Here is a 23,035-nt window from a genome sequence, read left to right on the forward strand (position 1 = left end):
GTCCAGGTTGTTAATGAGCAAAAAGTCATTACCATCTGCCAGCTGTTGAGTGGCCTGTATGACATAAATTGCTGGTCTTGGTCCAGTTTCTAGCACACGTGTCTGTACCGTAAAAATCACCTTCACAATGGACAGTCTCAAAGTAATGGTCCATGTACACTGAGCTCTTCTCTTGCTCTGTAGATGGCCCCTTTAAGCAAGGGAGGAGGTACGCTGGATGGGAAACGGTGTAAGGTATGTTTGTTTGCTTATACTAAAGCCGCTGTGTGGATAAAAACACCAGGCTTCAGTGTTCCAAGCTATCGTTGGCACCTTTCACCAGAGCTAAACTAGCTATAAAAATAGCAATAGACAAATTATTAGATAATGTGCCAGAACCTTAGCTAGTGCAAATTGTTACAGCTCCATGGACATCTACTGAGCTATGACGACTCATGCCAGCTGAGGACCCTGGCCCTCTAGTTTCCATTCTAGTGCACCCCTAAGAACAGATTTATGCATTATACCAAATCATGCTCTCCTACGCTTTGAAGACAGGGCTGCACTGGTGTGACAAAAGAAACTGACCCAGGAACAGAGAAGTTGGTGAGTTTTCAGATCAAGACAGCCTGAAAGAGGACACAGAGAATGGTGGGATTCATGTCACGGTTTTTTTTTATTATCTTGTGCCTTACAGTAGAAGAGGAAAAGTGTGAGCAAATAATGTTCTATTTCCAGTAGCTTATCCTGGCAACACTAACACCAAGGTTTTGTGTTATCATAACCTCATAATGGCACAGTGCTTTGGCAAACACACAACAAACACGCAGTCTTCAGCTTTTGCAAAAGCGATCACTGGCGATTTTAAGGCATTGGAAAAACCTACAGAAGTAAATCCTATATCGATCTTGGCACACATTGGAACAGGTAGGCTGGAGACACATACACTAACAAAGTTTGGCAGATTGAAATGGAAGGTGAAATGCTACCCTACCAGAATCCCTTCCTTTGGAAAAACAGTGGGTGTGAATCCATTCTTCCAGTGACTAGAATCTCTCTGTTATGGTCACCTGTGAGTCCATGACTGTTCATCTGCAAACTGTGGTGGAAGTTGGAATTATTTTAATCATATTACCTCACAGCACCAGTTGGTGTCTATTTATCCAGCAGAAGTGGAGTTTTTGTGCAGCTGTGTTGCTTCTGAGTCTGAATACCAAGGACAAAAAAATATGCATCTTCCAACATGTTCTCAGAAATGCCCTGGAAGAGCCACTGAGATCCACTTGTGATTTTATAGTGCAGGAGTGTGTACCCATTTTAAATACACGAAGGAAACTCTCCTAACTTACGTGTGCTATTGATAAACCTCTTCTCATGAGAGTATGGACAGACTAATGCCGCCAAACTATAGAAACAGTCAATTGGCAGAAATGTATACACCTTATAGTTTAATGCTAGTGCAAAAGTCAGGCTGGGCATACCTCAGAATTTTCTGTGCTTCTAGACTTAAAGTGATGGACTACAGCTCAAGAATTTGGGGTTGTTGGGGGTTTGGTTTTTGTTGGTTTGTTTTGCATTCTGATGATTTTTAGAATAGATCAAGGCCCCAAATCAAGAAACTAATTATAGTTTAAAAAAAATTCAAACCATCTGACTAGTTGGTACTGTCAATTCTAATCAATATATTTTTCTTAACCCGTTGGCTACCAGATGGAATGAGGTGATATGGACACAACGAGTCACTACGCAATCACAGAAATGACCAACATGCATCTAGCTAACTGCAGAGCAGGGTGCTACAAAGACCGTCTATCCAAACCTGGAATTGCTTTAAAGGGGAAGAATAGACCAAATTCAGCCTTCTCCTAGTATAGTGTGTAACTGGAAATAGCCTTAACATGTGTAAGACGTCCATCAGGAGCAGCCATGAATGCGGGTAGATTGTGTTGGCTTTGGAGTGAGGAGTTCCTTACTGTGTGATCTGGTTTAACTAATCGTGATGACCACAGAAGATGTAGCTACTCAGTTGCCATCCTCTCCAATTTCAGCCTAAGCTTTGAGATCCCTCTGTCATTTAATTGCTCCTGGCTAGAGTGTGGGATGTACTATTTCTAATGATGCTGAAGCGCTGGGACATTTCTATTGGGTGACAAGCGCATTAATTCAGGTGTAGACAATTGAAAGGTCTAGTGTAGATTGTTCCCCCTTAAACGCTAATACTATTAATTTCAAAGGTTAAATCTTTTGGTTTGTAATGTTTCCTTCCTCTGGGTTTGATTGCTCGGTTTTCTTAGTTACGGTCTCCTCAATCATTTCAGCAAAGGTCTCCCTCATCTGACTAGATGATACTTTAGAGGACACTTTAGAAGCCTCCTCTTTCTCTTCTTTCTTAAAAGACAGAGTAGGAGAGATTTTTGAGGCAGTGGCCACAGGTAAACTGAAGACTCTGGGCTGGAAAGAATAACTGGGGTTAGAATGTGGATTCAGAGCCGAAATGCTGACGCTTCCAGTGGTAAAACGTGTCTCTTCACCTTCCAGCAGCTTCCTGAAAACACATCACAGAAGGAGAGGTTAGTTAGAGAAGGTTACCCCCTCTGTGGCTCAGGTTAACGATGAACAAACCAGTTTGGATATAAACTGAGATGAGCTCCAGCTGCAAAGTTTGGACCCAGTTTTGAAACATTCCATACATTTGGATGTGCTTGGATCTGTTTTATTTTTATGGGCTCGTTATAAAGATGGGGGGGGGCACAGATATTTGCAAAATGTGATCTAGGATCCAGTTTCAGATTTTAAACACCTGCAACGTCTGAGTGTGTCTGACCCAGAATTCTGATTCAGGCAATATCTGGATGAAAATAAGAAGCCCTCCACATCTACACCTGAAACTCAACCCAAACCTTTTTAAGGTTTAAAACAGCTCAGTTAATTTTTTCCCCTCTTTGTTATTTTTTCTGTGTTTTTGTGGGCTCTAACCTGGACCCGAACAAGGCAGGAAAGATCAGAAAGCAGGTTCTCATGTGACCGATATATAAAATATGCCTCCATTGGTGATTTCTGGGCACAGTTCCACTATGGTAAATATAATGCATATTAAAAAAAACCAGTCAAATGAAAACCTTAGTCCACAAATGAAATGTACCCACCACTCTCACCAGCTCAAGATAGGCCAGAGGACGCATGCTGCAAAGGCTGTCTAGAAGGACAACAAGCGGCTTTGCAGGGGAAGCAAGTTTCCAGAGCCAAAGGCTCCCTGCTGAGAAACACCCCCTTCCAGCACCTCCATGTTCAAATGTGGGGGTGATTGTTAGTGTTCTGACCGGTCTTGACTTGCAGGGTCATTTATAGTGAGTCAGGACCCACAGCGGCGGGCTTTAGCCATTAGAAGCAACACCTTGAATCCCACCCAGTTTCGCTGTCTGAAGCGGTTTCATTCTGATGGTTGTTGGAAAAACATACACATTTCCAAAGCACCTGCATTTCACGAGTGTTCAAACCTCCTGAACCTTCCCAGCTTCACCCAGTTTTAAATCAGACACAACAGAACTCTTTCAGGCCCAGCTGTATGATCAACAGGCCAATCGTTCCAGCAGTGTGGCAGTCTCGAGCCAACTGCATAGGGGCAGTTGAGACTGCTTCTCCTCTCCCCCTGCCCATTACAGGGGAATAGGGAGAACTTTGTGGAGGGGGAAAGAATTAGCATTTCAATATCAGCTGTGCTTAGTGTGGACATGGAATTGCTGCACTTGAATGCAGGTGCTGCCCTAGCTCACACAGGAGTGTGAATCTGGCCATGGCGCCAGACATGTACATCACAAAACCACTCAACAATCGGGTATGAAGGCCAGGCTCTACTCAAGAAAGGCCCAGGATCTGGGAGAGCAGGAAGTGTTGGAAGGCCAAGATTAACAGGCATTGGCACGGTTGTGGAGGGTGAGGGACTAGGCCAGGTCAGGACTGAGGCACGTCAAGAGAGCTGTGTTTGGTACCAGTACTGGACCTGAGAAGCACTGACAGGGCTGAAGCGAGAGGCCAAGTGTGGATAATAAAGGTTTCTGCAGGTCAGGATTGGAGCGCTGTGACAGTGAGCAAAGCTCTACACGCAGTAATAGACCAGCATCAGCAGTGGTGTGTGCTGTAGTCTGTTTAATGTAGGTTCTTATACCAGGCCCATCACCATGGCAGCTGAGCACCATTTCAAGTAGGCTACCAAATGGTTGTCAACCAGGCACGGCTTTCAGTCACTCCTGAGCTGGGCTGGACGCGAAGGCAGGATGTAGCTGCAGTTTCAAACGAACTTGGAAATACCATTTATTGAGGGACAGGAGCCAAAAAACTGACCTTGCTTGCCCAGGGAAGCAAACCCCCATAGTGGATAGGGCTGGACCATGCAAAGAATACAGCACCAGCAGGAGCGGGGCTGAGACCCAGGGGTGGGGCTTGAACAACCCCTTCGTCAATAGGCTAATGATCAAGACTACTCCCCGGCTAGGAGGTTAATGCAAGGGGCTCAATCCTTGACTTCAAAAAGAATGAGGAGTACTTGTGGCACCTTAGAGACTAACAAATTTATTTGGGCATAAGCTTTCGTGGGCTATAATCCACTTCATCAGATGCATGGTGTGGAAAATACAGTAGCAGGTGTGTGTGTGTGTGTGTATACACACACATACACACAGAGTACATGAAAAGATGGGAGTTGCCTTACCAAGTGGAGGGTCAGTGCTAACGAGAAATTCAATTAACAGTAGAATACCAAGGAACGAAAAATCACTTTTGTAGTGGTAATGAGGGTGGCCCATTTCAAACAGTAGGGGGGAAGTTAGTATGGAGAAATTAGTTTTTGTAATGACCCATTATCCCAAGGGGAGAGAAATGGGGACTCAGCCTCCCAGAAGAGGTTAAAAGGTGTGTGTGTGTGGGGGGGGGGGTATTCCTATGTCACATGTAGGATTTAGGTCAATCGATCTCTGAGCTCATCTCCAAGTATGGGAAAAGACTAAACAACACAGACAAGACACAAGTTTGAGGGGCTAAGGGCATTGGCAGAGCTGCAGGGGTATATGCATGGAGTAACTGGTGTTTGGAAAGGATATTGGGTGGGGGTCACAGGGTCAGATGGGGTCACCCTCCATATCAGAAGGTGGGACCCCCGACTGCAAGGACACAGCGCGAGCTGCTGGAAACAGCAAGCTCTGGTGTTACTGCTGTTCAGATCTGGAATCTTTTTTCAGTCAAAATAATGTAGCTGGGAAACACAGACTTGCGTTGCTCTAATGTGAAGAAAAACACCAGATGTGGGGGTGGGGGACTAGCAGAGCAGGAGGAGATGTTGGGTGTGGATTGAGGGGCATTGGCAGAGCTATGGCGGGGAGCCCAGACTGGCCTATCAGGGAGTAACGCAGGTCAGGACTGAGGTACGTTAGCATCTACTTGCTGTACCCAGTGTGTGATGAGTACCCCCCCATCCACTGCATGTCTCCTCCATTTACCCTCAGCAATTAAAACAAAACCACGTGCTTTATTCGATTTATGGTTTTGTGCCAGACAAGGTGGCACAGACGAGGACAGGTCAAATAAATGTTGTGAGTTGTTACCTGTAGGCAGCGATCTCTATATCCAGAGCCATTTTAACATTGAGCAAGTCTTGATACTCCCTCAGATGATGAGCCATTTCGCTCTTGGTGTTCCTCAAGTCGTTCTGCAGCTGACTGATGCTGTCCTGCAATCAAGCAAGCCCAGGGAGATAAGGAGCCGTGTTTCAAAAGCAAAGTCCTTAGCTGAACGCTTTATGTTCATTTCATTAGCGAGACAGGGAACAATACAACTGCCAACTCATCCATCCCAGCAGATTCCTGGACAGGAGCGCAGCATGGGGAAATTCCAACGAAGAGAACTGCGGCCCGAAAACAAGGCGACGGCCGCTGTTCGAGCTGCCTCTTTCATTTTTTCCAATTGCTTTATTTACTTTCTTGGATGGTTGTTATAGGGACAATTGGACAAATGTGTCCAATTAGCCACATCAGAGGAGCCCAGAGTGGAGAGAAATAACTCACTGAGTGATGGGAGATGGGTGCTCTGCACCTCCTAGGATTTGGCCCTTAGCGACTGATTAAACAAAGCAAGGGGCTGTGGAATGGGGTTGGGCTTGATTGTTCCGACGCAAGGCAAGGGTTATGGACAGTGGGAGCCCAACCCCTAAAGCAGGGGTGGGCAAACTTTTTGGCCTGAGGGCTACATCGGGGAATAGAAATTGTATGGAGGGCCATGAATGCTCACAAAATTGGGGTTGGGGTGCAGGAGGGGGTGTGGGCTCTGGGGTGGGGCTGGGGATGAGGAGTTTGGGGTGTAGGAGGGCGCTCTGGGCTGGGACCAAGGGCGGGAGGGGGGAATCAGGGCTGGGGTGTGGGAAGGGGTTCAGGCTTCGGCTGGGGGTGAGGGCTCTGGGGTGGGGCAGAGAGGTTTGGGGTGCAGGAGGGTGCTCTGGGCTGGGATCAAGGGGTTTGGAGAGCGGGAGAGGGGGGCCAGGGCTGGGGCAAGGGGTTGGGCATGGGGAGAGGCTCAGGGGTGTGGCCCCCAACTCAGCCCCCCCACAGAGCAGGATGGAGCCGCATGGTGCGGCCCCCAACCCTGCGCCTTGGCTGGAGCGTGGCCACACCACGCGGCTCGGTCACCAACCCAGCGCCCCGGACAGAGCAGGGCCAAGCCACTTGGTGCGGCTCAGGGATCGGCGTAAAATGGCTCACAGGCCAGATCCGGCCCACAAGCCGTAGTTTGCTCACCCCTGCCCTAAAGGAAAGTTAAGGATTGTGCTAGTGCTGCCCTCCCTCTCTTGTGGCTAAGGGTTTATCTGAGCTTTTAGGCATGACCATGAGGAGAGACCACTTTTTTTGCACAGAGAAATGTTAACCACTAAAGCACAGATACAAATTTGTTCCACAGTGTAGCAGGAACCGAAGTGTCTTACGGCAGCAGCAAAATGGTGGCATGGTAGATTCCCCAAACTAGCTAGCAGTGTTCCATAGGCAGGACTCCCAACGCCTTGAGAGGGAGGGACCCACATTGATCACCAGCGGAGGTTAGCCGATGAGCAGCATCTCCAGGTTCCAAAGGAGTTTAGTCCAGCTCTCTTCTGGAAGAACGGGGGCTGGGACATGAGGCCAGCGATGAGAAGCCTAGGAAGGCTCCTCGGAGCTTAGTCGAAGACACAGCAGTTCCCCAAGGAGTAGGAAGAGAAGATGGTGGTAATGGAAGAGACGCAGACCTGCTCCATCTCTCCTTAATACCATCTACGCGTTCCGTGACCTCAGCTTTATTTTTTTCCCTACTTCACAAATTAATGGTGAAAATGTAAAGGTAAAGTGGAAAGTGCATGCTAGGTAATAAGCCATCAAGTCGCAAAGCATATTTGTCTTTTAAAATATTGTAAATATTTTTAAAGTAACTTGAGGAAATTTGTCACAAATCTTAACGTTCTCTTCTGCTCCCACTGAGGTCAATGGCAAACACTCCTTGACTTTAGCAGGAGCAGCACATAGGTCATTTAAGGCATGCAGCAGATTTCCTAATAAATGAAGTTGCCAGCTGTGCAATGGGTCAGAGTGACAGTTTTTTTTTGCTGTCATAAAATTAAGGGATTTTCACGTGGTTGCTTTTCCCATAAATACAGCCGGGGTTTGCAAAGAGGACAATGATCTCATTAGTCAGTTACAAAACAAGGCGGAACAGGCAGCAGCGAAAATATAGGTTGAATATTGGGGAAAATTATATAACAATGGAGAAAACCGCTTAGAGAGACTGTGGAATTGCCATTGTCTGAGAGAGGCTAGGCAATCACGCAGAGATTGTTTCAGGATCATAAAAGCAAAGCTGATACCATGAAGACACTGCAATAGATGGCCCACAAGAGGTTCCTCCCAACCCAAATAATTATCTGGGAATGTCTTTGTTGCGTCAGATGTTCCCATGGGCACCGTCTGATTCAGGCTTTTTTAGTTTTTTGGATGTATATGTAGTTAGAATGCACATGAAAGTTGTATAACTTAGACCTGTGTGGGAAGCCGGCTGTTCTACATTGGCCAGCTAAGAAAATTTTCTCCCCCTGTGTTTCTTCCCAAGTCAGCCCTTAATGACTAGGTGCAGCTCTGTGTCTACAGTGGAAGAGACTCATTGCTATTTCATTCCGCCACTTCCTCCTCCCTGTCCTATTTTGTGTCTTGCATAACCTACTAAATACATAATGCAAAGATGGCCACCAGCAGCAAAATGCATGGAGCTAAACAAGTAGTGGACATGCCAAATCCTGGTTCCGGCTCTACCCATGTCAACCTTGGGTAAATCCATTGATTTCAGTGGAGTTACTCTAGAGATGCAATGTCTGTTTACACGGCCTCCATCAATCTAGTCCCTGAGCTGTCATACATCCCCCTCTGCCTTGAATTCAGAGGCAAAGCCTTGCTTTGCTCCTGTGACCCCCTTTGACCCCTTAACAACCATCGCTGATGGATTTTGATTAAGTCACAAGAACAGTGACCCTAGGGCAGGAACTCAAGGATGCGGAATGGGAGTTACAAATGAAGAAAGAATGGGGAGATCGTCAGGGCACACACTGAGATGCAGAGGGCATTCTGGGAGAAAATGAGTGTCCCATGTAATGTAAACTCCCATTATAATATCCCTGATTTATAACATCTTTTTGTTCAGCGTTTGTACAGCACCTACGACAGCAGGGACTTGGTCTGTGAGGGGCTCCCAGATGGAGTCACCACACAAGTAATTATAAATAATATCCTCATTGGTACAGCAATGCTGTGCTATTGACCAACTACATTAACAGTGGTTGTGTTGGATAATAACTCCACTCTCAGATAAAACACTGCTCAGTTCCTTTCCTCCAATTCTGTCACCTCATTTGAGCACCCGGGGGTACAAAACCACTTATTTGTAGAACTTGGCTATATTCCTCTCTCCTATTGCTCTGGGACTGGGTTGGGTAAGATGAATAATAAATATCAGGCATATTGAGTGACAAGTACTTCAGATACAGAGCTCTGCCTCTCTGCCCTACCTACACGCCCCTGTTTAGCACTCATGTTTTCCTGCTAACATATGTGTTTCTAAACCCACGTATGAATCCCAGCCTCTTCATCATTCCATTCTCTGTGATCCTGTGTTAGCAGGGAGCAGCTTGTGTCAAGCGTGGGTTGTGCAGTCGCCATTCAGACACTAGCACAATCGTGTGGCAATCCTGGATGGTGCTGCAAGGAAATGTATTTCCTGGCCTATTTGTGCCAGATTTGGATTCAGCACCGCACAGGTGAGATGAAGCTGCTTTTCATGCCACTTGCTCGGACAATGTAAAAAGGTTTTGTTGCATTACCTAAGGGCCTGAGCCACAGGGCACACTTGTGATACCCACTGAAAATCCATGTGAGTGCTGGGTGCTCAGCACGGCTTGGGCTCAAACGGCAATTAATGACTATATCTTCCACTTAAGTGGATCAGTTACATTTTGCTTAACTGGGCCCCTTATTCAGGACTCTTTAATTTTAGCCCCCATGGCTGTAAGAAGAGGAAATGCTTAAAAACTAAATTTCACCCAAACAGATAAAGGTGGAGCACTGCATGCTGGGATTTGTAGGCTTCATGGACCACACCTATATGAGGGCACCAATGGACCTTATTGTAGAACTGTGGGCTACATTTGGCCCGAGACCCATGCCTGCTAGTAGAAGCTATTTCAGAGCAAAAAGCAGTAAAGTCTGGAGACTTATATGGAAGGCTGCAACAAGAAATATCACTATAGACCTGTGAGGCTGACAACATTATGAGCATCTATCAATGTTTTCCCTTATGGAAAAGTCCTATAGAATTGAAGGGAAAGTGGGACTCTTTCAATAGCTTTTTAAACAGTCCTATAGAATTTCATAGAGAAAACGTATCCCTGCTACAGAAATCTATAGGATGGTTTAAAAAACACCCCAAACTATGGAAAGAATCTCATTTTCTATTAAAAATATATACATTTCTATAGGACACTACTGATTTAATCTCTATCTTATAATTTCCTATAAGGGATGCAAGAGATGCCACTAATTACCACCCCCACTAAACTAAAATCCAAGGGTCATACATTAAAAAGTTGATATTCCATAATCAGATCAATTTCAACTATCCCAGAGTTTAATCAGGTTCTAGTATTTCTTCCTACATATAGGTTGTTCTTGTGATCTCTGTTTACATGGCATCGAGGCTACAATATGTAAGAGGGTTACTAATATGTGATCCCTTTGAGTCCGCCTGTATGCATTATCACAGGACATCAAAATATTTCCATATTATTAAGTGAAGGAGAATAGCACCAACTATTTACTTAGATTGCAAGCAGTTTAGAGCAAGTAGCAGGAGTTTATACAACCTTAGCACAGTATGGCCCTGAAAATACTTGGGGGCAGCACTGCTGTATAAATAGTAAATCGTGTCAGTTAAATATGTGCAGTAATTCAGGAAGAAACTATACAATTTAGCTATGGATGATCATTTAGGTTAACAAGATGTTGCAACCTCACTATTTTTTATTTTTATCCTCAGGAGGGCTTCCACACAGTAAAATCTGGGAAAAAAACAAACAAACTATATTTTGTTGAGAGTCAGGGGAATTTAAATTAGCATATTTCCCAAACCACCCAAAAGAGACTGAGGGTCTAATGCAAAGCCCATTGAAATCAGAGGGAATTTTTCCATGGACTTCAGTGATCTTTGGAGCAGGCCCTCAGGAATATTTCTCCTAATATAGCTGTGAAGGGTTCTAAGCGCTGCACTTTAGAGTACATGTAACAAATGCCCTTGAAAACAGGGCAAGGCCGCTGCAAGGCAGCTCGGGTGGTTTCTAGAAATTACCCATCACGAAAAAGAAAAGGAGTGAAATGCCAGAGTTCAGCTTCGCTGCAAAGTGACAAACTGACTTGAAAGGCTGGTTTGGGGGTTAAATTCTCTTCATTCATTAAACGTGAATTAAAAGACTTTTTACAGCGATCCGCTGAAGTCTGGCGAAGGTAAATGTCAAATTCAGGACCTTGGCTAGAGACACTTTTTTCTCAGTCCTGTCTACCTATTGCTCCAACACCCACCCACATGAAGCCTGCAGTACGTGCAGTGCCGACACACACACCGATCTTGAGGGTGAGACGGCAGAAGACCTAAAGACTGATCCCTTCGCACAGACATCCCTGGGGCTATCGGGAAATCATGCCTCTGGCTGTGTGCACCTTTATGCATTTACACCGCTAGCTTTCCCTGCACGCCCGCTCCCCAATCTCAATCCAACACAGTGTGTCACATCCTGGCTCTACTAAAGCCAAGGTAAAACTCCCAAACAACCCCACGTAGTTCATCCTCTGGGACCCTTTCCCCCCATGAAATCCTTTAACCCCCGCTCTCCCAGCGGCGGGGTCCTTCCCTGATTTCCAGCGGCTCATGCCCGGGTTTGCTTGACATCAAACTCCGCTGCCGCTGCCTTCCCAGTCAAGCTAGAAAACTCCCCACAGACTTCCCCAGCCCCTGCTGATCCGTGATAACTGGACTTCTCCGACCATTTCAGCTCGGGTAGCGGAGTCAGTCCAATGCCGCACAGCCTAGACATGTCTCGGACTGCCTGGGAGAGAGGTACGGCCAGTTGGGTCTGGCTAGTGGTGGCCATCGGTCCCTAGCCCTGCGCGGGCGAGAGATACTCAACGCCACATGGGGAACAAGGGCCCTGCATGGGGTGGAGGTGCCAGGTGGTGTCCGGGGCGGAGGTGCCCGGCGCTGCACGCGCTCCCTCACCTGCAACCCGCCCACCTCGGCGCCGTGCCTCTCCTCCATCTCCTGGATCTGCCGCTCCAGGGACTCGTTGGCGCCCCGCAGGCTCTCCACCTCGACGGTGCGGGCCTGCAGCTGGCGGCGGTACTCCTGGATCTCCTCGCGGCTGGCCCGGACGGCCTGGCTGCTGCGGGCCGCCTGCTCGTTGAGGTTGGCGAACTCGGAGCGGTACCACTCCTCGGCCGCCTGCAGGTTCTTGGCCGCCAGCGACTCGTACTGGCCGCGGATCTCCCGCAGCGCCGAGCTCAGGTCCGGCGTGGCCAGGTCCGGCTCCACCGCGACCTGGGCGGCCTGGAGCGCGGCCGCCAGCTCGGCCAGCTCCTCCTCGTGCACCTGGCGCAGGAAGGCGAGCTCCTCCCGCAGCGCCTCCACCTTCTTCTCCAGCCCCAGCCGGGCCCGGGCCGCCCCGTCCACCTCCTGCTGCTGCGCCCGGGCGCGCTGCTCCGCCTCGGCCCGGCCCCGCGCCTCCTCCTCGCAGCGCGCCCGCAGGCGCTGCACCTCCCCGGCCAGCTGCTCCCGCTCCCGCGCCGCCTCCGCCTGCTCCGCCCCGGCTTCCTCCAGCTGGGCCCGCAGCTGCCGCAGCTCGCCCCGGAAGAGCTCGCCCAGGCGGGAGGGCTCGGCCTGGCGCTGCCGCAGCGCGCCCAGCTCGGCCTCCAGCAGCCGGTTCTGCTGCTCCAGCTGCCGCACCCGCTCCAGGTAGCCGGCGAAGCGGTCGTTCAGCCCCTGCAGCTGCTCCTGCTCGCGGCCCCGGCCCAGGCGGTACTCGCGGCCCAGGGCGGACGCCTGGCCCAGGTCCCCCCACGCCTCGGCCCGGCGGGGGGCGCCCAGCGGGAGCCCATGGCGGCGGGGCAGCGAGGGGCCGGAGAGCGAGGCGCTGCCCGGGCGGGAGGAGGCGGCGGGCAGCCGAAGGGGCTCCCCGAAGATCTGCCGGTAGGAGGAGGCCAGGTAGCGGGGCTGCGAGCTCATGCTGCAGGCTGGGGGGAGGCTGGGCGCGCCCCGGCCTTATATAGCGGGGCGGGGGGCGCCAGGCGCGGCGGGGCGGGGCGGCGGCGGTCTCCCGGGCGGCGGCGCTGCGGAGACCGACTGGAGCTGTCCGTTTTGCCGCAGTGCTGATGTCAGCCCCGCGCCCGGATTCCCGAGTTGGGGCCGCCTGCGAGAGGCACCAACTGCTTCGCTCGCAGGGGGAGGGAGCTGGACGGACAGACAGATCCACCCTCATGAAGCGCAAGCTGCCTGGGGAGGGGGGATTCCCAGGGAAACCATGACCCCTTCCCGTCACCCTCCCGCTGCAGCCTTCACATGGGCTGGTTTTCTGCAGTCACCCGCGGCTCTGCATTCCCCTTGTCCCACTGCCACTTTCGCGGTGGGTTTCAAGATCCGCCGAGGAAAAATGCAATGGAAAGAAACGCCCTGCTCAACTTGAGCAGCGACTGGAAATGCGGGGTTTCGGGGGGAAGGGTAGGTTAGGTGGGTGCGCGAATAGATCATTAATTGAGCAGATGGAACAGGTGAGTCGCTAGACTAGATGGTTACATTGGTTTGGATTAGATCAGACTCTGAACTCTGTTAACTGTGTACTCCTGCATTAGCAAGTTATACACACATATCAAAGAAACACATTAAAAATCACCTTTGCCATCATCCATGTATGCTGATCAACAGCTGGACATTTTCCAGAGTCGTTGCACACACATATTGGGCTAAATTCATCCCTGGTATAACCCCACTGAAGTCAATGGAGTTAAAACCCGTGATGAATTTGTCTCCGTGTTGCTTATAGGAGTTAAAGGGTGGAAAGAATCCATTAAATGTAAAAATTGTAGCTGATACCAATGAGCAAATCTGTGTTTTCTACAGAATATTCTTGTAAGGATTTTTCTGTAACAAACAGGATTGACTGAGGAGGGCGTGGCAGACGTGTTCTGACAGGTTGATCTCTCATGTAGGAATTCCTTCTTCCATTATATATAGTGCCAAAATTATATGTAGTTACTTAGTAGGTAACAACAACAACAGATAGATGTATGTTTATCTGGATGATAGATGTACAAATATCGATATGTATGTGACACGTCTGAATATGATGAGGAAACAATTTCAAAAGCGTTACTTATCTTTGCAATCTGGAAAAAGAAATGTGTTAAAATGCACAGTTGAAGTCTTACAAATTAAGGTCTATGCAGAAGAGATGGAGCCTTCAATTTCCCCAGAGACTTTTATAAGGGTAGTGGTTTGCATTGTTGTACCTGACCAAAATTTCCCCTTTCCCCCCTTCCCCTCCCTTTTGTGCAGTGTGCTGTGGGCCACTCACAGCCTTCCATCCCAGTGGTGGCTGCCTTTTACTGGCATTGTATGGATTTATGTCCCAACCCTGTAATTAGATCATCCAGCATGGATACCACAAGTGGGGGGAGATATGATAGAGGTCTATAAAATCATGAATGGTTCAGAGACAGTGAATAAGGACGTGTTATTTACTCCTTTACATAACACAAGAACCAGGGGTCACCCAATTAAATTAATAGGCAGCAGGTTTAAAACAAACGTAAGGAAATACTTCTTCATACAATGCACAGTCAACCTGTGGAACTCATTGCCAAGGGATGTTGTGAAGGCCAGAAGTATAACTCAGTTCAGGAAAGAATGAGATAAATTCCTGGAGGATAGGTCCATCAGTGGCTATTAGCTAAGATGTTCAAGGACCCTAAACCTCTGAGTGCCAGAAGCTGGTACTGGATGGATCACACAATAATTGCCTTGTTCTGTTCATTCCCTCTGAAACCTCTGGCACCAGCCACTGTCGGAAGACAGGGTACGGGGCTAGATGGACCATTAGTCTGACCCAGTCTGGCCATTTTTATGTTCACACACTGAGCTCCATTGATTTAAATGGCAGCAGGGGTCCACACTAATGGCTATAATTGCAGGAGCAGGATCACAATACATTTATAAAGTGCTTTGGGATAGAAGGCGTTAGAGCAATAGAAAGCATTGCAATTTATTATAGCGGCCTAGTTTATAATGGAAAACAAGCTCTTGGTTCTTCTGAGCTCAGAGTCCAAGTCTGAAAAGCTCAGATCATCTTTGAGATCCCCGCATAAAATGTTATTGTTGTTATTTATCTGTATTGCAGCCAGGACTGGGGAGTCATGTAACGATGAGAAGGTCCCTGTGCCAAAGCGCTAATATGAGCAAAGTGGTATTGGAAACTTCAGAGGAAGGTCGTGAATACTGGCTGTAGCCTCAGCAATTGTGGGCCAAACCCTGGCATCACCTCCATAGACACAGTTGACCCAAAACTCCGGGGAAAGCCTATCTCTACTGCCCGGAATAGTCAGTCTGGGGAGAGCTGGATCATGGAGCATAGCTTAGCAGTCTGTACACAGGAGGGATGAGGAGGTGTGATGGGACAGGCTGGATCATGGCGGGTGGGTCTGTGAACCGTGCAGAGGGTAACAGTGGCTTGTGGCTTCTACTTCTACCTTTCCCATCCAGCTGCTGTGGGCTGGGGCTGAGGATTCCGTTGCTCAGACCCATATGCGTATCGATGATCCCACAACCCAGTTGCTTGGGCTCCGGGCTCTTTCCCTGGATTTCTCCTTTGTTGAATAATTGCTTCCTTCCTTTAAGGTTGTTCTGAGTTTCACAGGCTGACTTGTTCCTGATTTGAATCGCTTGCTGATAACCTCTCTTTGCAAATAAATCTATTTGCCCTTCTGTAGCCCGTCTGAAGATCTCACGGCAGTAACTAGCTGAGCTTCACAACACCCCAGCGAGGGAAGGAAGTGATATGCAATATAAATGGATCACTCCACCCACCACTGAAATGCAGCTGTTTCTGGGGTGGAACACAGCAGCTATTAGCTGAAATGGAGGTGCCAGATGGGAATGGATTGCAGATCCATTGGGCCAGAGATCTCTATGGTGAGTGACATAGTCCTTTCCCAGCATTCTCACCTACCATGGCATCCAAAAGTATATTTTTGGACACCTGTCCTTCCCCTTTTCCTCATGCTAGTCTGCACTAAAGTGAACACAAAGCAGCTTCCTGCCTCTATAGACGGCTGAATCCTAGAGATTTAAAGGTGCAATACACATAGAACAATGGTATAACCATTATCTTGCTAAATACACTGGAGAGATTTGTTGAGTCGCACCAGGGATGGAATTGGTCTCGTGTCTTTTGGACCTCACAATGCAAACAAGAAGTAGCTTAAATCTTTGGGATCCTCGTTGTACAAGGTCCACCTGTTAAACCGCTTGTCCTGCTAGCTGCAATCCGTCTGGCTCTGCTCAGTGTCTGGTTTTGTGATGAAAAGGCCGCCTGCCTCTTAGCTATGTATACCACAAATGGGACATGCTTGTCTCATACAATTTTCAGCACACCATTAAACAAATGCTCTAGGTACAAGTTTCACCACCTGGCTTCAGTGCAGAAGAGTCACGTGGGAAGCGAATGCCTCCCTTGGTTGCAGAACTGGTGAGTCATGAAGGCAGAAAGTGTCTGCTTAGTTGCTGCCAGCAGCTTTCAGATAGAAGCGAGCGACACCATTTGGAAAAGAAAGGTTGGGGTTTGTGTTTATGCCAAGCAAAACCTTTAGTGCATCAGTGATACTGGAAGCAAAGATAAGTATAACACAAATGAACACACAAAATGACTGTCATAACTATAAAGGTAAGGGTAACATCCCTCCTGTATACAATACTTATAAAATTCCTCCTGGCCAGAGTCACCAAAATCCTTTTACCTGTAAAGGGTTAAGAAGCTCAGGAAACCTGGCTGACACCTGACCCAAAGGACCAATAAGGGGACAAGATACTTTCAAATCTTGGAGGAGGGAGGAGGGCTTTTGTTTGTGCTTTTTGTTTTGGTGTTGTTCGCTCTTGGGACTAAAAGGGACCAGACATCAATCCATGTTCTCCAAATATTTCTGAACAAGTCTCTCATATTTCAAACTTGTAAGTAACAACCAGGCAAGGCGTATTAGTTTATCTTTGTTTTCTCAACTTGTGAATTTTACCTTTGCTAGAGGGAGGTTGATCCCTGTTTTGTTGTAACTTTGAAACTAAGGCTAGAGGGGGTTCCTCTGGGCTCTTTGAATCTGATTACCCTGTAAAGTTATTTTCCATCCTGATTTTACAGAGATGATTTTTATATTTTCTTTTTAATAAAATCCTTCTTTTAAGAACCTGACTGATTTTTGCATTGTCCAAAGACCCAGGGGTTTGGTGTTTGATCACTTTGTAACAATTGGTTAGGATATTATTCTCAAGCCTCCCCAGGAAAGGGACTGTAAGGGCTTGGGGGGATATTTTGGGGGAAGAGGAACTCCAAGTGGTCCTTTCCCTGTTTCTTGTTAAATCACTTGGTGGTGGCAGCATACCAAGTTTTAACCTAAGCTTGTAGGAATAAGCTTAGGGGGCTTTCATGCGGGTCCCCACATCTGTACCCTAGAGTTCAGAGTGGGGAAGGAACTCTGACAATGACACACACACACATATACAAACACACTGTTATAGATACATAGTTAAACACACAGACTCACATACGCACCAATCGTCACATACAAAGATGCACAAAGCCATGCAGACACAAACAAAAGCACACAGGCACATTCACAAGCACACAAAGGGACAGGCACACAAACACAGACACACAGAAGCTTGTAGATGCACACTCAACACACACCCAGAGTCACACACACAAAATCACACACATACACAATTGCTCATCTGCCCCATGGGTTCTCTTGTGTGGGGTTCTGTCTCAGGGCTCATTCTGTTTCCCCTTCTGTCCCACATGGATGTGAGGCAACTAAGGTAGTTGGTGTAGTGCTCTGGCGTTTGTGTGGATGACCTGCTACGCTATGCCTGCTTTCCATGTTAACCCAATGACGCAGCTTCCTTGCTGTCCCAGTGTATACTATGGAGTTCTCTGAGGATTTCCAAGGGAGGGAAGTCTGGGATGTTTGGACCTGTAGGTCAGCCAGGGCCTGCAGCATTTGAGTTCGCTGCCTGAGAAGACCCAAGATGTTCAGGTGCATCTCCCTCTCCTTTTCCTGGGCCTTTCTCTTGTCTGCTGTCTCCTTCTCCATGCTGTCTGACATGTCGGCCCTCCAGACCTTTTGTTCGCAGTCTGATGCAGCACCAGCTTGCAGATCTCACTGAACATGTCATCCTGAGTTCCTATTCTTTCTCCTCCCCAGGGTCAGATATTCTGCAGGGGTGCAGGGGGCACCCTGCAGAGCTGCAGCATCAGATGATAAAAACAGACAGATGTATCACTGGATTTATAGTCACAAGAGAAAGGGAAAGACAAGTTTCAAAACTCCCTTTGTATAGTCCTATCAAACTTTTAATAAGACATGCTTGTTGACATGAGAGCTTTGGAGTGCCATGGCACAGCAATACCTCTCTAGCCCCAGGCATGGTGATTACAGTGAGCCAGGGGCAGGGTGGTGGTGGGAAGGAATTTCAGTTGCATGGCAGTGAACGTTGGCACTATTTGCACAGGCAATGGTGATTTGAGCTTATATCTTACTCCGGAGGATAACCAGGGCACAGAAAGCCCACTACTACGGACGTCTCAAAGCTGCCCAGGCCCATATGTGGCTAGCCTGTTTACTGCAATAGTGCCATCCGAATTCACTGCAAAGTGGCATGGGAAATTGCCCTACTGTGGAGGAAGGAATAAGGCGGCCATCCATAGAAACCTTCGGGAATGGACTGCAGAGTATCTCCATGAAAGTTTCATCGAGATCTCTCAGAAGGATTCAAGGGACAGCCCTGTGTATATAAACAAACTGCTCCGCATGACCTCCCCACTCCCCGCCAAACCCAATGGGGGAATGGAAAGCAGATATCTCCACCTCCGTTTGTTGTACCACTACTTCTTGTACGAGTAAAACAAGGGAAAGTCAATACCTATGTCTTGTTAGCTTGGGGGTGGGCTAGGCGCCATCTCTAAATTTAAACATTGTAAAGAAAAATGCATTCACATGCTTACCCAAGGCTCCTTCAGCAGCATTGGGCTCCCCCGTGCTTGGCTGCTGGGATTGACTAGACTGCAGAAGAGTCTCAAACAGGTCCTGGCTTGTGGCATAGTTCGTGGCGCACCCGCCCCCCGCTATATTTCCCCCCCTTCCACCTCCTCACTGTTCATGGCAGGGGTCTCTGTCTCAGGCTCCAGTGAAGTATCCACTGTAGTCTGTGAGGTGCTTAGAGGGGATCTTCGCTAAGTGTTTCATGCACCATGTTGTGAAAGCGGTAGGTCCGGGGCTCGGTGTTTATTACTACAACAACAAAAACAGTTGAAAATTGGTGCAAAAAACTATTAATTTTTCTGGGTAAATATTGGGGTTTATTTTGGTGGACGGAAAGACAGATTTTCATTTTCTTCCCATTTGAGTGTGTCAAATCTTTAAACCGTTGTCTGTTAACAGCTTGAAATGTGTACGTAGTGGGTATGAGATTCATCAGTATGTTCAGATGTGCACGCACTTCAGAGCTTGCATGTGTCCCTGGTTGTTTATTGTGTGTATCTTCTAGACTAATACATAGCCTTACTTCGACAGGCAGCTTTGCATATACGCAGACTAATGTATTATCGTAATACAGATATCTCATGCAATGCATTGTATTTTCCTAATAAAACAAGTTTTTGATATTTATTTGAACGATACAAAAGTAGGGTGAAAATTGGGGAAAAAATAATACTTTTTGTAAAACGTGGGATTTTTGTCTGTAAAAATCAGTTAAAACTGAAAACAAAGGGGCATAGCGCAGTGGAGAGATTCTAGCAGCCACACACACAGGATTCTCGTCTGTCTTTTAGTGCCCTGTGATTTCCTGTTTCACTTCCCTTGCTTGCACCAGCCTCACTCTCCCACACTAGTGAGGCCTGGTCTACACTAAAAAGTTAGGTCGAAGGAAGCCACCTTACATCAACCTGTTACTGTATGTGCCTACAGTACTGGGTCCTTTACGCCGACCTAAGTCACCCCTAATGTCAACTTCTGTAATCCACCTCTGTGAGAGCTGTAGCTCTTAATTTGATTTTCATGGGTTGACGATGAGGTAGTGCAGCGTTGAGTAATTCGATTTAATTGGCTTCCAGGTAGTGTCCCACAATGCTCATCTGTGACCACTCTGGAGATTGTTCTCAACTCTGCTGCACTGCAGCCAGGTACACAGGAAACAGCCCCTCCCCTGCTAAAGCCCCAGGAATTTTTGATTTCCCATTTCCTGTTTGATCAGCATTGGGAACGTGCCAGCTTAAGCACAGCTGATCATGGAGACTACACGCCCCAAATGCTCTCCAGCTCGCTGTGTGGGGAGAAGAATCTGTGCAGGCAGAGCGCCGATCCAGCAGAAGAAACGCTCACATCTATGCAAAGATCGCTCGTGGAATGGGGGAGAAGAGCTACACAAGGGACACACAGCAGTGCCATGTGAAAAGAAAAGAACTTCACCAAGTGTACCAGAAGGCAAGGGAGGCAAACAGTCGTTCTGGTAGCTGAACCCCACACATGACGGTTCTTCAACGAGCTGCATGCTATTCTTGGGGGCGACCCTATCAGCACCCCCACAAGCAACGTGGACACCTCATAGGTGTGTGAGTCTAGGGACAACAAGGACGATGATATGGTGGATAAGGAAGAAGAGGAGGAGAATGGGAGACAGGTGAGTGATGGATCCATTCTCTTCGAGAGCCAGGAAATATTTTTAACCCTTGAGCCCTGTGGGTCGCAGGACATCATGGTGGCCGACCATGATGTTGGGGAAGGCACCTCTGGTGAGTATACAGTTACAATCAAAGTCCAGTTAAACTTTAGCGGCCACCCACATTTGGTGGTATTTCATATTTACTGTGAAGAAAAAGCAGGTGCTGCTTATAAGGGGCCGCTCCAGCTATGCAGAGGGTGGCCCCCGGAAAAGACTGTTTATGTGGACTGGGATAGCCTGGGAATCCTCCATGGAGATCTCTAGGGAACTTTCATGGAGGTACTCTGCAATCCTTTGCAGAAGGTTTCTGGGCAGGGCAGTCTTATTTCTTCCACTGTGGTAGGACACTTTCCCATGCAACTCCTGAATTAATTCTGCGGGCATCATTGCAGTACACAGCAAAGCAGCATAAGGACCAAGTCTATACCCAAACACTTGCAGCATTTCCCTCCGTTCGCCTCTGTTACCCTCAGGAGTCTGATATCACATAGGGTCGCCTAGGGGAAATGGGGGAAGTTCTCATTAAAAGTGCTCTTACAAGAAAAAAAAGGGCATGTAGACCCACCCCAGCCCCCCATATTCCGGACCGCCAAACCACGCGGCCGCTAATGTGTCTTTACTGTGCTTGGCATGGGTCAGCAAGTAGTTTAAAGTGGCTGATAGGGGACTGGGGCCCCACATGAGAAATTACGCATGGGAGTAATTTGGGAGTGAAAACATTCTCCGCCCCCCACCCAGCCCCGTTTGTAAATGGCTTCCTGTGGTGCTATGGGGAAGGGCCATTGTTCGACTAGCTATCACCCATTGTGATGTTGCCCTCCATATGATTTTATGAAAATATGCTAATGAGTGTGAATATAATGTAACTGGAATATGCTTCATGCAAAAGGTCTTTTGTAAGGTATCATTACAAAGCTTATAATCTACTGAGTGTGTTCATCCTATTGGTATAAATGTATCATTCTTGTATCTAAAACTAGAAATATGAAACATAACTCTGAGGTCCTATCGTAATTATGCAAAGTGTGGGCCATTAATGGTGGTTTGGAATCTTGATGGCTCCCATTAACCAGGACAATTGACTGTAGACGGCTCTGTTTACTTGCAAGCCTTCCTGTGAGTCAGGCCGTGAAGAATGAAGACTTGGGGTCTCACAGGACATGTGATCATGTCCCCTGGTACTGGAATCCATCTTAAACCTCGGGCTTTTCCATTTAGAAGGAAGGGTGGGGACTGAGAGAGACAAAAGATTCCCACCTTGTGCCAAAAGCTATATAATGGGGTGGAGCAGAACAAAAGAGGCTGCAGTCACGAGAAATCCCCTAGCTACCACCTGAGCTGGAACAAGGACTGTACCAGGGGAAAGGATTGGGCCCAGACTAGAAAGGAGTCTAGTCTGTGAAAGATGCTTATTGGAACATCTCTGAGGGTGAGATTTACCTGCATTCAGTTTCTTAAATGTATTAGACTTAGACTTGCATGCTTTCGTTTTATTTTGCTTGGCAACTTACTTTGTTCTGTCTGTTATTACTTGGAACCACTTAAATCCTAATTTTTATATTTAATAAAATCACTTTTGTTTATTAATTAACCCAGAATAAGCGATTAATATCTGGGTAGCAAACAGCTGTGTGTATCTCTCTATCAGTGTTATAGAGGGCGGACAATTTATGAGTTTACCCTGTATAAGCTTTATACAGAGTAAAACTGATTTATTTGGGGTTTGGCTCCCATTGGGAACTGAGTGTCTGGGTGCTAGAGACAGGAGCACTTCTTAAGCTGTTTTCAATTAAGTCTGCAGCTTGTGGGGGATGTGGTTCAGACCTGGGTCTGTGTTTGCAGCAGGCTAGCGTGTCTGTCTCAACAAGACAGGGTGCTAAAGTCCCAAGCTGTCAGGGAAAAGAGACTTAGAGGTAGTCTCAGCGCATCAGGTGGCAGTCCCAAGGGGGTCTCTGTGACCGAACCCCTCACACCCATGACTCAGGGAGGCCTACTCACCATGGCTGGAGCAGCAAAATGTCACAATGAACAGTTACAGATTCTGATTATGTTATGGCTTGCACCTAGTGTAATAAAAGTTTTTTTTTTATTAAAATGGCTTTGCTATGGAAACATTTTATTAATGTACAATGGCTCCTTATATTTTTTCCCATGACTGACAGCTGCAGATGTGTCCTTCGGCATGTCATCAACACCTGAAAGCAGACTTTCGCTGATTAGAAGGAGGAGAAAGAGAACGTGGGAGGACATGTTCACCGAGATAATGAACGCCTCTGGGACAGCTGACACAGAGCTGAGAGTGTGGAGGATTTCATTGTCCAAGAAGTTAGACATGGACATGGAGAGCAGGAAAGCTTCCAATGAGCAAGAGCGTGCAGCGCAGGATGAGATGCTTCGGATTATGAGGGACCAAGCAGACATGTTGAGGCATCCGGTTGAATTGCAGGAACAGAAGCAGGAGGGTAGAGTCCCT

At 47.6% G+C, this 23,035-nt stretch overlaps 1 protein-coding gene across 1 annotated transcript; it reads right to left on the minus strand.

Moving 5' to 3' along the window:
* Window positions 1-636: 636 nt before the first annotated feature.
* Window positions 637-12,862, minus strand: INA (internexin neuronal intermediate filament protein alpha). Its single transcript, XM_005303524.4, has 3 exons — window positions 11,803-12,862; window positions 5,577-5,701; window positions 637-2,524 (listed from the first exon to the last, which is right to left on the minus strand). The coding sequence occupies exons 1-3, from the start codon at window positions 12,802-12,804 to the stop codon at window positions 2,215-2,217; spliced, it is 1,437 nt and encodes a 478-aa protein (XP_005303581.2). The 5' UTR covers window positions 12,805-12,862; the 3' UTR covers window positions 637-2,214.
* Window positions 12,863-23,035: the final 10,173 nt, after the last annotated feature.

This window comes from Chrysemys picta, chromosome 7, assembly GCF_011386835.1.
Source record: "Chrysemys picta bellii isolate R12L10 chromosome 7, ASM1138683v2, whole genome shotgun sequence".
NCBI classification, from domain to species: domain Eukaryota; kingdom Metazoa; phylum Chordata; order Testudines; family Emydidae; genus Chrysemys; species Chrysemys picta.